General features: G+C 38.4%; 1 protein-coding gene across 3 annotated transcripts in view; it reads right to left on the bottom strand.

The window, feature by feature from the left end:
- HSPBAP1 (HSPB1 associated protein 1) overlaps window positions 1-16,538 on the bottom strand; it is a 287,128-nt gene that overhangs the window by 104,199 nt on the left and 166,391 nt on the right. For all 3 annotated transcript variants that reach the window (XM_067101818.1, XM_067101819.1, XM_067101823.1), the window contains exon 3: window positions 14,176-14,274. In XM_067101818.1, coding sequence (XP_066957919.1) covers window positions 14,176-14,274 — 99 coding nt within the window. The remainder of the gene's footprint in view (window positions 1-14,175; window positions 14,275-16,538) is intronic.

Genomic DNA, 16,538 nt, shown 5'->3' with positions numbered 1-16,538 from the left:
AGACCACTGAGCTGATTAAAAGCTCTCCTAGGGCTGGCCCGAAGGATTAGACTTATTTTACGTGGCTAAGAACCAACTGGTTACCTAGCAATGGGACCTACAGCTTATTGTGGAATCCGAACCACATTATATCAAGAAATGAATTTCTATCACCAGAAATTAATTACTCTAATTCTTCATTGGCCAGCCGGAAACGCGAACTTGGGCCTAGCAGAGTGCTAGCCGAAAACTCTACTGACTCGTCCATCGAGGAACTGAGGAAGGGGAAGAGGGAAGAGATGCCCCCAGAGGAGATGTACTTCCTCTGCTTTGCTGTGCAGCCATACAGTATCATCATCGTCATTCATCGGACTGCACAACTAATTCATCATCATCATCTTTAATCAACATTCATCACTGGTGAGTATCCGAATGATTTATGTAATATTATTATTATTATTATTTAATCTTATGGTATTTTTAATCATATTAGTATTATTAGAGGTATTGTACAGTATTATTATTATTATTATTATTATTTGAAAATTAGTACAGTACATACAGGTACTGTACATACTGTATTATTACAGGTACAGTATACAGTATTACTATTATTATTATTATTATTGTATTATTTAATCTTATTATTTAATGTAATCTTATTAAACTTAATATTTGAAAAATAGTACTGTAAATCATTATTTGTCATAGAAATGGATATGCACGTACAGTATAATATTTAGTCACAGAAATAATTTGCTCTACGAAAAAATCCGCAAATAGGTGAGTTTTTCCGCGAATAATCTAGAGATAGGTTCCACAGGTAGAGCATTATTACTACAGTATTATTATTATTATTTAATCTTATTATTTTAATCTTATTATTCTTAATATTTGAAAATTAGTATTGTAAATCATTTTTTTATCATAAAAATGTATATTTAGTCACAAAAATATGAAAATACAGTAATTAGTGAATGTTGCTCCACGAAAAAATCTGTGAAGTGGTGAATTTTCCGCGATACATTTGGATACGTTCCACAGAAAAATCAGCGATTAACTAAAGCCATGAAAGCTGAACCCAAATAAGTGGGGGTCAACTGTATATAAAAGTGAGCCCCGACTTTTTAACACCACTTTTTTGCAAATTTTTGTGGAACACGTCTTTCACTTTTAAGTGGGAACTTTCACCAATTTGCAAATTTATCTATGGACCATAACTCTAAAATTATCACTGATTTACTTTTATTTTTAGAGCAACACTGTGTACTCACTAATTACTGTATTTTTTCATTTTGTGTTCATGACTACATACAGTCGACCCTTGTTAAGATGGACTAATAAAGGGGCCAGGGTGTCCGTCTTAGCCGATAGCCCGGTTTAACCAGCAATATCTATATATATGCTTATAAATATACTGTATTTCATTATTCTTGATAGCTTAGTCACTGTTTCGTCCTCATGGAGTCACCCCCCATGGTGTGCCAGTGCTCCATGATGACTAGACTAGTATCAAAGAAATATTTTTCTAGCTGGTCTTGTAGCTGGGTATTGTGTCATAATGAAAACACTATGACACATGATAGAGTAAAATGGACTCAAAGATAAGAGAGCATTTTCCCTTATCTTCAGCGAAGCTGAACCTAGTTTTTCCTACGTCAAAAATGTAAGAAGTGACTGATATGCATGCGCGTCTGCCATCTTGTTTACGACCAGGGCAGGCAAAAGACCAGCACCATTACCCTCTGCTAGCGCAAGTGATACGCACGACTCTTCAGTGCTCCTTAAAGTAGAGTGCTCCTTGGAGTAGAAACCAGCAAGTATTATGGAAACATCCGAATGCGAAAGTTAAGTGCTTATTTTTAATCTCGAGTTTTAAAAATTGTTAGTTTTAACTATGGAATAAAAACTGAACTTTGTTTTCGGAGCACATGGTCATTGTTGTCAGAGCACATGGCCAGTGCCCTCTCATGATCTGTGTTTTGCGAAAGCTCCAAAAATTTGATTTTTTTATCATTCAATTTAAAATGTAACTAAAGAAATGTTCCACAATTTAGTATTAATTCAGATAATCCTTTCAGATAATGATGTCCACAATAGCCTAGGTGGTAGCCTACATGAGACAGTAGCCTAACAAATTCAGTGTGAATAATGTAAATATAGATGTTGTCCGTAGCCTATATCCTAGGATTACACATCCGAAAGGTGATTTACATAACCTGGATTAGGTAGTAACCCAATTTAAGGTAAGTACGAATCTTTAGGTAGTAACCCAATTTAAGGTAAGTACGAATCTTTTAAGACATATTCTTTTATGGAACTACGCAACAGCCCAGTTTACACCAAGGATCTTAGAATTCGATAAACAAGAAACTAAAAATTTTTCCCTCTATATAAGCTCTATACTGTACTTGTGTATGATCTAAAATAATCCAGGGCTAGGCAGTAGCTATATTAGTTTAAGTTAAACTTTTACAAAAAACATCCCATTATTGGACAATCACTTTCCTGGATGGTAATCTAGAACTAGATGAAAATAGTAACCTGTGCCAGATGAGATGGTAGCCTAGCCTCAAGGCTACGTACTAAGGCAATTGTGTTTTATGTAACCATACCCTTGTGAAATAATTAGTCCAGATTAGGCAGTATCCTGGACTAGAGTAAGTGATAACCTGACTATAAGAGTGTATATTATTGGGTTACTATATGATATAATAGACAAAATAACCTGAGCTAGACAAAAATAGTAGCCTAACTGTATTTACTTTTTAGCAAATTGCTAAGTTTATATAGCCTGTATGTTTGAGTGTGATCTATAAAAGTCTGGATTAGCTAAACACTATACTAGGCTAACAAAGAACAATAAGCTCAGTAGTGCACATAAACAGTATTCTAGGGTCAATAACACTAGTAAGGTCTCATGAAGCCTATACCCTTACAGGTGATATAAACCTAGAACAGGCAATAGCCTAACTAGATTAAGTGGAAACCCCTCAAGGGAATGTCCCTACTGTTAATTTAGAAACAGCGGGGCTGTGTCTCAAGGGAATGTTCCTACTGTTAATTTAGAAACAGCGGGGCTGAGTATCAGACAAAAATGTAGTCGCAGCTACATAAAACAAAAAACCAGATAAGAGGATTAATTTTTGGTGTAGCTTATATCCTTAGGTTCTTAATTAAACCTAGAATAAGAAATGACCTAGAATAGGTTAAGCAAGAATCTTCTAATATATCTTCTATGCTTAGATTAAAGTAGATTATACTAGAAGGATTAAACCAAGCCATTTCAGACAGTAGCTTGGTTTAGTTATTAAACAAATTAGCTTATAGAATAGTCCTTATGGCATGACAATTTAGAATTAAAATTTCACATAGCCATTGCAAAAGGACTAGCAATTAAGTAATGCAGCCCTATAAGCTGTCAGAGTCAACCTAAACCTAAAATGGTTTAAGTTAACTTGGATATTTTATAACAGGTATTGCATTTACGCATGGTAACCAAATTAGCCTGTAAGATGTAATATATTAATGGCACAGGGTTTTTACAAAAGTGTCTGTTCTTTCAAAAAACAATTTATTCTAATTAGTTTCTAATAACAACTTGGTTCTTTCACTACAGGGCCACCATTATGCAGGACCCTCAGCTCAAGTGTTCCATAGCAAATTGCTCAGTTTGCTTTTTGCCAGTGGGTATGGCCTATTCCACCTGCCATGAGCATAGTCCTTGCAAAAAACAGGACAGATTTGCTTGGTCGCCAGATATGTGCAAAATTTACAGTGTGCTCTTGGCAGCAAGTTTTAAGGACGAAACAGCTTGTTTCAGGCTGTCATGATGGGTCCTAGGATTCAGCAAGGGAGAGAAAGGGGGAGATTATATCTTTCCGGCAGAACTCTGGCAGCATATCTTTAACCCCTTCTCAGAGGATCCTTATTCGGGCCAAAACCAAGTAACATCAGTCCCCAGTACCTCCAGGTAAACCCTGCGGAAAAAATGGAGAAGTTCCTCTTGGAGGTGATTATCCTTTAAATGAAATTGATATTGCTACCAAAATGACCTTGCTGTACCCAGAAGGATCAGGGACACTACCTTTAGCTTACCAGGGAAGAAAGTTTCCAGAGGGAATTCAATCCCCCATGCAACTTTCAGAAGCTGATCAGGATCCTTCCCCCAAAAGGGATACAAGGATTCAATTACCCCAAGTGAAATGCCTACATGTTCAGAGGGGTATAGTAACTCACCCAGGGCCTCTGCCCCCTGGGCTACTGGCAGTCACGGTTCGGCTGTAGATGCTCAGTAAGGATATGCAAGCTCCCCCAGAAGGGATACAGTTTGCAGCATTTGACCAGTTCCGTAAGGAAATTATGAGTAATATCAAAGATGCCCTTGCCACAGAACAGCAGTATATAATTGACATATTGCATGATTCCGAACAGGAAATTAAAGAAATCAAGTCGCTGTTGTACACTCCAAAGTGTAAAAGTCTTGCATCCTGCAATCGAAAAGGGAGAGTGGAAAAAAACTCTGACCAAACAAGATCCAGGGTTAATCATAAAGCTTCAGGTCAGAACACAACAGGGGCTCCAACATTCTCCCCTGATGATGATACTAATAATCCTTGGCAAGACGCTTCAATGTGTATTTTCTCTCCTGATGGTAAGTATCTGATTAATGAAAGAAAAACCATGATTGAAGTTGTACATGTGGAGTTTAGAGACAGGGCAGCATTCCCTAATACAGAATGGTGCCTGGTTCCACCTTTGCCAGACATGGAGAAACCTCAAAAGGAAACAGTTCTCTTATGTGGTAATACAGCATTAAAAGCTGTTGATGACGCCCTTTACCAGTTCAACGGTAAGTGGATCTATACTCCCATCATGAATAAAACTCAACTTCCTCACCAAGTACCTCCAGCCTTCTGTCCCTTCACCTTTAAAATAATTAACCAAGTGAGGACAAACTTCCAGAATTATGTAGTACTGTACCTAGAAAACAGGAGCCAATGGCAGAAATAAAACCATTTGTCACAGTCCTCCTGGTTTCAAAAAATTCCATCAAGGAGTGGGCAACACCTCAACTCCCTTTTGAAAGGAAAAAGTTCCCCTTGGATGTTGCTGCTCAGCAATTTGGGACTCCTATGAAAAGAATCTCAGATGAGACAGCTTCATCAGAATTCCATGCTAGGACTCTTCTCCTTAGTATATTGACCTCTTCTACCTTGCTAGAAGCCACCACCAAAAGGCTTCCAGAGGATTCCAGGACACTTTTTGCTGCTGTGGCTAAAAGTCTTATGAGAACCCTACGGGAAGCACACTATGACTTTTTAGGCTGGCCCTTAAAAGCACGAATGGAAACATTGGAAGGCTCCGACAAGTCACCCCCTAATGTAACTGCTTTATTAGTCTAATCCCTTCTGTAGGGACCTGTTTGAGGATTCTGTGGTAACACAAGTCCACGAGCAAGCACGACAAAAAAACTGTACAGTGTATGCTCTTCTGGGAAAAGGAGAATTCAGGAAACAAAAAACCCGAAATTTCCCTTTATCCAATTCAAAAAAGGCTCGCTTTGATCAAAAATCATATAAGCCTGAAATCACCTCCAAATCTTTTCCTCATAAACAGGTACGTAGCCAGAAAGGACAACCCCCTTCAAAAGGACAGCAACAGCCACATCAGCAAGGACATCCTTTTAATAAGGCCCAAAAACCATCTTACAAAGGAAAAGCAACGCCTGGAATGCCCATCAAAGGAAAAGGTAGAGGAAGAGGGGGATATCAATATGAATTGTTTGGTCGGGGGTCGACTCCAAAGACACCACAAAGAATGGAAGTCTTCTCCTTGGGAACACAGCATTGTTCTCAACGGACTGGGGTGGAAATGGACCCACCCTCCCCTGCCTTTAAAGGGGTTTTTTCAAGCATCAGACCCCTCTCTAGAAGATTACATGCAAAAGGCCCTATAAAAAGTGCCACAGAGAAACGTGTATATTAGCCACCAGGCACGTCTCTTCAGTGTTCCCAAAAAGATTCCTCCGAAAAAAGAGTGATCCTCTACCTATCAACATTGAACAAGTACATTGTTTGCCAAAAGTTTCGGATGACCACCGTTGCACGAATACGTTCAGTCACTCCAAAAAGGAGTTGGACAGTTTCTATAGATCTGAAAGATGCATACTGGCACGTCCCTATTGCCGCTCCCTTTTGTCCCTTCCTAGGGTTCTTGATAGGGGAAGAGACGTACAGGTTCAAAGTCATGCCTTTTGGACTAAACATTGCCCCAAGAATTTTTACAAAATTAGCAATGGTAGTCGTCCAGGAACTCAGGAAAGAAGGAATACAACTAATAGCTTACCTAGACGACTGGTTAATCTGGGGGGCCACAAGAAAAGAATGTTTGAAAAACCTAAGAGCAGTGGTCAACAGACTCCAGTCAAAAGGTTTTATAATAAATTTGAAAACATCCTGCCTCACGCCCAGCAGACGTTTTCAGTGGTTGGGACTGTGTTGGGATACTCTTCAGAGCCTGTTGTCTCTCCCCATCAAAACTCAGAACAGAATAAGGAAAAACCACAAAGGTTCCTAGAGCAGCCCAAAATTTCCAGACAGCAATTAGAACGCATGATGGGTCTACTGCAGTTTGCATCAGTAATAGATCCAATGCTCAGCTTGCAACTGAAAAACGTAAACAAATTTTGGCTGTCGCACGCAAGACAAAAGCTATGAGACAGATCTCACCAAAAGAATCAAAAAGTCGGGGAGATACTTCAGCCTTGGACCTGGAAGGAATCTCTGGCGAAACAAGTCACCCTGACTCCTCCATCTGTAAGAGTGATAATACACACAGATGCCTCATTGATAGGTTGGGGAGGACATTGGGAGGATCGTCAGGTGGCAGGGAGGTGGTCAGCTACTCTGAGGAAGTGTCACATCAATTTCCTTGAACTGATAGCTGTCTTTTTGTCTCTCAAAAAACTCAAACCTCCAGAAGAGACACACATTCTGTTGGTTCTAGACAACACGACTGCAATGTCCTGCATCAAGAGATCGGGATCACGTTCACCTCCTCTCAACATGGTAATGCTTGCCATTTTTCGGATGGCACAAGTAAAGAAGTCGCACCTGTCTGCAACTCACCTTAAAGGGTCTCTCAACATAATAGCAGACTCTCTATCGAGGAAAATGACAGCCTCAACAGAGTGGACATTGGACAACCACTCTTTTCAAACAATAGCCAACATGCTTCCACAACCGGAAGTGGACCTGTTCGCCACATACAAGAACCACAAACTTCCAGTATACTGTATGTATCTCCGAACTTGGACAATCAAGCAATAGCAAAAGATGCCTTCCTACAAGACTGGAACAATTGAAGGATATATCTTTTTCCTCAATTGTCCCAGATTTCGAAGGTTTTGAGCAAACTCCTCACCTTCAAAGAAACAGCTTACTTAATAGCCCCAAATTGGCCAAACAGGCATTGGTTCATATCACTTCACCAACAGGCGTAAAGCTCAATTCCACTGTTGTCCACTGTTCTATCCCAGAAAGTAGGAGGGAAAATCGTGTACGCATCCTCTTTTCTGAGCCGAGACCTTCACGTGTGAATTTTTTAAACATTATCCAACGTGAAAACTACTCACCCAACATTCCTAGGTACCTAGTGCAAAAATTACGGACGTCATCTATCCGACAATACCAGTCCATATGGAAGATATGGTTAGATTATATCCATACTGAGAGTCCAGTTGAAATTTCTATAGAAACACTTTTAAATCTTATGATATATCTTTTTGAAGACAAACGCCTTGCGGTTACAACAATCATGTCATACAAGACAGCATTAACAAGACAGCATTAACAGAACCCTTGCTTTATGGATTTGGGATTGACTCCAGCATAGAAGTTATTACTTCCCTTCTGCGGTCTTTTGCTCTACAAAGACCTGCTCCCAAAAGACTCCTAATTACTTGGTCCCTGAACAAGGTACTAGGACTTCTATTAACCCCTCAGTTCAGCGGACCCAATACAACCGCAACTCGCAAGCTACAGAAGGCGATCTTCCTGATTGCATTAGCTTCAAGAACCCGTATCAGTAAACTGGGCTCTCTTAGATGGGGACAATATATCACACAAACTGCTGATAATCAACTATTATTGTCCCCAGGCCCATCATTCCTGGCCAAGAATGAGGATCCTTTAAGAAGGAAATCTCCTATTCTTATAAGAAAACTCAATTTAGCAGACAAAACATTATGCCCAGTTCAAGCACTTAAGGTTTACCTAGAGGTCACGGCAAACATCCCAGAAAGTCCAATTTTCCTACACCCTAGTGAATAAACCACTCTCTCTACAAGGGCTAAGAATAAATTTAGTGTTCCTAATTAAAAAAGCAAACCCACACTCCTTTCCTGGGTCACATGACATAAGGAAATTAAGTATGTCATTGGCCTTCTTCAGAAATGTCTCTTTTGAAGAAGTCTCTGAAAGTACAGGGTGGACATCAGAGACAGTGTTCTTAAAACATTACTGCCATGAGCTCGAACAAATTCATCTGCACTGCATGTCAATAGGTGGTATGGTTAGTCCTGACCCGGTAGGCTCTACAGCAGAAAACCAGGGGTCTTCCTAATGGGTTAGTATCCTGACTATTGGTGGGGAAGATACAAAAAGACTGCAACCACACCAAGCATACTTAGGTAAGTCACTACAGAACTTCACCCTAAAAATGCAAGTTCTTGTTTAGTTTCTCATTTCTTGTTTCCAAAACCCCAAAAGGTTTTTTAGAATAAGGAATAGGGCTTGAAACTTGTGGCTTGACCTCGGACCATAAATGTTTTTTCTTTGGGTTGCTTGGGATTAAAATTTTGAGAGCTTAAGCCTTCTGTCACCTGTCAATTTCTTTTGTAAAGCTCCTTGAGGACGAAACAACAACTATGCTATCAAAAAACAGGTTTTGATGTAGGAAAAACCTATTTTTGGTGGTCACTGTTAAGTCCTCAAAACAACTCCACTTTCCTGACAAAAGGCATGGGATTTGGGCAAGGGATAATGCTACATTGACCAGCAGAGAGTAATGGAGCTGGTCTTGTGCCTGCCCTGGTCGTAAACAAGATGGCAGACGTGCATGCGCATCAGTCACTTCTTACATTTTTGACGTAGAAAAAACTGGGTTCAGCTTTGCTGAAGATAAGGGAAAATGCTCTCTTATCTTTAAGTCCAATAAACTCTATCACGTGTCATAGTGTTTTCATTAAGACACAATACTTGGCTACAAGACCAGGCTAGAAAAATATTTCTTTGATACTAATCTAGTCACCATGGAGCGCTGGCACACCATGAGGGGTGACTCCTTGAGGACTCAACAACAACTACCAAAAGTAGTTTTCCTGCGTCAAAATCTGTTTTCTATAAAGAGTATGAATAATAAGCCAATGTAGAAATGTTTGAATTAAAGCTCATGGTAAAAGATGAAAAATGAAGAATAAAACATGATAAAAATTATAGAATTCAGCCACATATGTAGATGCCTAGGCCAAGACATGAATGCATAATTGTTAAGTAAAAAGAAGTGAAGTCTCTAAAATGAAAGTAAGATAATGAAATTTAGATTACAGGTACACAATCCTTTACCCAAAATCCTCTGGGCCAGATGTGCTTTGGTTTTTGGAATTTTTTGGATTTTGGGACTGTTGGGTCAGAAGCATGATCAAACACTATTACAGCAAAAATATTTTTTTCCCTTTTTTCATGTTTTTTCATTTGGTTATTTATTCATTATAGTTTATTATTATTTATAATAATATACTGGTAAATGAATGTGAGATAATTAAGATAATCAGTAATAAAATAGTGGGACATTTGTTTTCAACAAAAACATTCTGTAAAATGCAAAAATATACATGATCAAAATAATAGTAATTCAACTTGTGAATTTTAACAATAAGTAAGACTATAATATACATTTCATCATATCATTCTTGGATATGATGAGACCGTCCTCAGATTTACGACTGCAAACTGATGACGGTCTGGGAATAGGATTTGTAAGTGATGACTGTTTTGCGATTTTTCATATCACTATGTTAAAGTTAAAATTATTGATGAATTCTTGTTTTCATGAGGAAATAATTATATAAAGCAAATTATTAAGTAAAATTTTTGCCATCAGCAGTCAAATAATCACAATCATGGCAGTCAAATAATCACAATCATGGCAATGTTCAAACTTAGTGCTGTCATGACATGTGTCTATAAATAGAGCAGAAGTAGAGGGCTGTCATTGGCTAGCAGATCTCCATGGCAACCAGCCAGCCAATCAGGTTTTAGCTGTATTCTGTCTGAGAAAGAACGTTTTGCCTAGAGAATCTGACGATGACATAAGTGAGTGTTTTTTAATACAATGCGTAGTTTTTAATAGTATGTATTTAACTGATTACATGAAGAATAGAATGAATTCCCTCTTATTACTCTGAGTGCAAAATTGTTGGTTCAGAGATTCTTCAGCAACAATATATATATATATATACAGTATATATATATATATATATATATATATATATATATATATATATATATATATATATATATATATATATATATATATATATAATATATAATATATAATATATAATATATAATATATAATATATAATATATAATATATATATATATATATATATATATATATATATATATATATATATATATATATATACACATATTTTGCTTCAGAAGATATTTACTAATGCTACACTGACATAACCTTTAAAACAAAATTCTTCTCTTTAATCTCTCGAGGATAGAATTACACTGCATAAGGGAACTGGCAATAATATCTCTCTCTCTCTCTCCCATGTCATTTGCCACGTAAGCACAAGTACTGTTTAGTAACTCAGCTTTTGTCTTCATAAAGTTTACCTTTGTCATGTCTTTTCTTTCCTAAAAACATACAAAGCATCATACTGTAGCTACCTGTCAGGCAGCAGATAGTTAAAACTGTTAAAGCTCAGTGATTGGCTACAATACTTCCTACCATTCCAGACAATAGCGTTTCTTAATGATGGTACGTGCTGTGCGCAAGTTAAATTGGGTACAAGTTAAAAGCATTTCAGTTTAGTACAGTATAAATACAGAGCAGTATATAGTATATAAAATAAAAATATAAATGAAAAATCCTCTATTTACCTTTGGTAAATAAAAAGGAAAACAGTACCGCGACAAGCGGAGGAACAGTAACTATCTTAAATCGTGGTCGAACATTACGTATTTTAAATCGGCTGACCCTCTTTGGTGTCCATCTTATCTGATATCTGGATTAAAAGGGTCCGGTTTAATGAAGGTCGACTGTACAGATTTTTATGGTAAAAGTCATTTACAGTGTACTTACCATATATTTCTGTGTATAAAATGACCTTGAGAAAAGACGAGGTCAAAAATTATAGCACATTTTCACAAATTTATCTCATATCTGTGGTATAAGACAACTGCTAAATTACAAAACTATCTCGGTATAGGCTAGCTTTTGGTTATGTAAAGATGATGTTATTACAAATGCTGTTTTACTTACTGTATCTTTAGAAATTCAAAATAAACAAAATAACAAGGCTGATTCTATATCGTTTTTCATACACGTCGCCTAAAAGGGAAACCATTGTTTTGTTTACGTTTCATCACCAATCACCCTAACAAAGCTGTTTTAAGCCATTTCGGCAACATGTTCAATGACAATTCCTTGTGCCATTTTAGCCAAATTTACAGCAGGGGTCCAGTGACTCTCAAGCTGGTTCTAGTGCCAGTAAAAAATGAAGAGGGGAAGTAACCCAAGATAGTGCCAGTAAAAAACTAAGAGGGAAAGTAACCCCAGATAGGGTCTTGATAACTGAAGTCCTTATGGAGGGGGATTCCCCTTCCAAACAATAACCTCTCCTCGTCCCTCTCCCCTCCTCTCCATCTTCCATATGCTAACAAGAGTCTTCAATAAAGGTAAGAGTGATGTTAAATGTTCGTTTATCCATTTCATAAGTAATTTATAATTTCTACAGTATTTCTCATTGTTTTCTGTATGTGAAACTATATTTATTCTGTATAAATGTATTTTTTTTTAATATTGTGGGTGTCTGGAACAGAATAATTGGATTTACATTATTCCTTATGGGAATTATTGCTTCCGTTTTCGTACGATTTGGACTTCGTCAGACTTTCTGAAACGGATTACGTACGAAATCGGAGGTTCCACTGTACTTTATTATTATTATTATTATTATTATTATTATTATTATTATTATTATTATTGCACTTTCAGTGAAATATACAGTACTGTCAACCCCTAGTATTTGCGGAGGTTAGGGACCACAACCACCTGCAAAAACTGAAAATCCGCGTTAAATTGTTACCCACCTCTAAAAATGCTTGTAACTGTGTATTTTAATAGTTTAAACACCAAATATTATACCCTATATACCTTAAACTAAAACACTTATAACTACCCAGTTTAATAATTCACTGCCTATTTTAATAGTTCAAACACCAAATATAACTTAATTATTATTAAATATTCAGAAGATGAAACCTATTCATATGGAACAGGCCCACAGGGGCCATTGACTTGAAATTAAAGCTCCCCAAGAAGATGGTGTTCATTAGGAAAAAATACTGTAAGAGGAAGTAAGGGAAATACAGAAAGAAGAGATCCCACCCACTTATTAAAATAAAGAAATTAATAAATGATAAAAATGTACTGAAATGCAAGGAGAATAGTATTAGGATAATAATGCATCACACCTTCTCTTGAACTTTTAAAGTTCAAATTGCAGAACATCCTCAAGGAGGCTGTTCCACAGTTCAATGGTGTGAGGAATAAAGGACCTCTGGAACTGAGAAGTTCAACAGCAAGGGAGATTTACTGCATTTTCCTCCTGCGTGATGTAGGTATTCTTTGGCATTTTTTTTCCAAAAGAGGCCTGTTTCATCACAACTGAAGACTTGTTGGGGGAGGAATCCTTCAGCCTCTACGAATTTCTTGAATTCATCAACGAATTATTTAGCCCTATGTTTGTCCGAACTTGCAGCCTCCCCGCTGTGCATGCCAGTTTGCTTTTTGAATTTGTTCCACCAGCCTCTCCTGGCCTTAAATTCACTGACAACAGCACTCATTGTAGGCATTTTCTTAATGAAATCTGCATGCAACAGCCTTGCCTTTTCTCAAATTAGCACCTTCGAAACACTACCTCCTGCCAACTGTTTTTCATTAGTCACACCAACAACAACTTCTCAACATCTTTGACTATTTGCTATCTCTGTTTCATTAATGAAGTTACCCCCTTTTGCAACATCAACTTCCTTGAGTTCAATTTTCTTCGCCAGGATGGACCTAATCGTTGATATGGACTTCCCATACATCGTGGTGAGATCAGCCGCACATATGCCACTTTCGTACTTTGTTACAAGTTCTTTCTTAAATTCAATCATGTTTATCATCTTTACTGAAGGGCTGGCACTCGGAACTTTCTTTGGTCCCATAGTAGCTTATTTAGCAGTTTCACTTAATCAAAACAGAAAAAACAATGAACGCATGGGGTAATGCTCACTCAACGAGGAACAAAGGCAGACTGGGTCACGAGAACTCATAGTATACTTTGTTTGGGTACTCGATGAATGGCGATGTCATGCGGTGGGACTGGGACAGAGCACTTCTACCTGTACGATATCCGAGCGAATGTACAAAATCCCGGACAAAATTTTGACGAAAAATGTCAACAAAAACTGAATCGTACTAAAGTGAGGGCATACAAAACCTGAGGTTTGACTATACAAATAATAATAATAAAATAATAATAATAATAATAATAATAATAATAATAATAATAATAATAAAATCTGTTCAATGTTTCTCCTTGCTATCTACATACACTTCTTTATATAACTATTGTAATTTATACATAAAACTGTAAATACAAACAAATAATGTGCTATAAAATAGTTAGATGTAAAATGTGGACAAGCCAGGAAATCTGGTTTGCAACAAGGCCACAGCCAACTGCTGTGTCTAAACAGCTAGTGTATTGTTTAAACATGTACACATACCAAAGATCCAGATTTTAAGTGGTCTGCATTTCACACCCACTACCCTTGATAATGATCAATCAGTCAAAATAATCAACCAAAATAATACTCCAAATGAATAAAAAGGTTATACTCTCACCAAATGTGAATCGAGGTAGTCAGTGTATAAGGTAAGACACCGAAGCTGTTTACACCATCCTAGCAACACATCTAATACATTCTGCATTCCTTGTTCTCTCTGTAAAACACATAAGAAAAATTAATATATTAATTTCAACTCGAACAGCAAGAAGTTTCTACCTGTCTAAATTATGTTTACTCTGAAGAATCCAAGAATTATGATAAAATACAAGAAAATACCCAATTCCATCTAACTCCAGAGGGAAAATACAGCCGATCTGATTATATTTGCTTTAAGACAAATCTATCTACTGTACACATTTAAATCTTGTGGTCATCCTCCAGACACATTTGAAAAGATCTTTATTTGGCAAACCATGCAAGTAGTTACAATAGTACAACAGTTCAAACCTCGTGTGTCTGTGGCATGTTTTAAACATTCTGTCTTCCTTGCTCCTATGTTTTGCTAATTTTTCATAATTTTCTACTTAATTAACTTCCTTTTCTGAGCTCGTCCCTGTGTCAGCCGGTGAAATATCCATCCAGCACATATTTCTAGGTAAATTCTTTGCTAAATATACCAGAGAAAAAAGCTATCAGGAATGCTGGGGTTACTACCCCCAGATCGATCATCTATAATAAAATAGACGTCGGTATAGGTAAGGGTGAGTGATTGTTGTCACTGCCACAGGACCTCACTCTGAAGATATCCCAATGACAAAACCCAGAAATGTGGGGAGCTGATCCAGCGCCCATACTCACCCGCCCGCCAACCGACGACCCCAGCGCCATCTGAACTTATTCCATACTAGCACGTGCTTGCTTTACAAAGCTCTTCTTGTGCTGCCCCTTTTTTCTGCAATTTTGGATTGAATTCATTATGTCGTCGAGTAATTTCACCGTGTCTAAGTTAAGTACCATCTTCTTGTGGGGTTTTTACTACTTGTGAGGCTCTTATAGGCCCGTAAATTAATATTTACAGGGTCATATATCAGATGCTCCCCGGCGTTCGCCGCCTCAGCCATGATGACCTTGAAGCACACTCTTACAGCTGGTTTCTGCAAGGGTTTCTCTCGGTCGCTTACATTTTTATTCATGTTTTGTAATTCCCCTTCAAGAAGTTCCCTTTGGAGGCGTTTATCTATGTCAGGCGGGTCCTGGTACCTTGATTAGCGTTATTCCTTACGGAGGCTTCCTCCTCTTATTTTGGTTCTTATAAGTTAATTCATAGCGTATACCAGGCTCTCGTTCGAGTAGATTCCCTCTCCAGGGTGGTGCTTTCTTTTGTCAGCTTCTGATCTATGGTGTATTGGATGTCATGAATAATTTAGCTTTATTATGATCCAAGCTCGGCGTCAGGTGCAGTCTAATGGCTGACTACTTCCTGTTTGCCTCGCTCAGTTAGGCTATACGCTTAGCACAAGTTCTTATAATTTTGTATATTTATTCATATTACGGGTACTTATATGCGTACTGGTTAATTTTAACGATATTTATTAGAAATTGGGGATCCTAGCCTAACCCTCTCGTTCCAATCGGTGGGTTAGGCCATTCAGGTTAGGTTTCGCATTGTCTTAGCTCCCATCTCTCCCGACTATGTCGCTTGAGCAGGGAGGAGGGGGTAGGCTGGTCGAGGAGTTCCTGTTTGTTGTTCCATCCGCCTTACCGCTTGTTTTGGGTTTGCTGGAGTATCTGAAACCCCTGTCCCCTCCTCCCTCTGGTGAGGAGAGAGAAGACAAACAATATGGGGAATCTTCTTCAAGCATTGCCCTTCTACCCTATGGGTTGGTTGCTGGTTGGACTACGTTACAGGAATTTCTCTCCCTTTCAACCCTCTCCCTCTTCCTTCTCTCCTCCCCGATTGTCTGGGCTGCGCCTTCATGAGGAGGGTGAGAGTTTGATGATTACTTTAGATTAATGCTGTTACCCTATCCTTCCCTAGTACTTAGGTGAGTGTCATGAGTCTCCCTACGAATAGGTAGTCGGTACGTTTGTTTCGGCGCCCTTCAGGGAGTTACATTCAGTGTATGGGGGTATCCCCCGTCCTGTTAAAAACAAAACTCGGTCCCACTTTCCAAGTACTGTACAAACCTCCCCCTCCCCCCCTCCCCTGTCTTGCCAGTGGTATGTCATCTCCTCACGTGCGGGACGTCGGTATCTCCGATTGTCACCCCGAGGGGTACTGGTCAGGTTCCCAGTCGAGAGTCACCCACCCTCCTGGGCCCCGTCCTGGTGTCATCCGCTCGGCTAGTGTTTCGTTGGTTCACTCTCCGGTGGATCGAGCTGAACTCCGATCACTTTCAGGGTTCAAACATTTGTTCGCTAATTCCGCTCCGCCGTCCCCGGTCCTCCCGTTGCCTCCGGTGCTTTTGGTCTTCCGTG

Source organism: Macrobrachium rosenbergii, chromosome 58, assembly GCF_040412425.1.
Source record: "Macrobrachium rosenbergii isolate ZJJX-2024 chromosome 58, ASM4041242v1, whole genome shotgun sequence".
Taxonomy (NCBI): domain Eukaryota; kingdom Metazoa; phylum Arthropoda; class Malacostraca; order Decapoda; family Palaemonidae; genus Macrobrachium; species Macrobrachium rosenbergii.
Note: the sequence above shows the minus strand (reverse complement) of the source record. Positions and strands in the feature narration are given on the sequence as shown.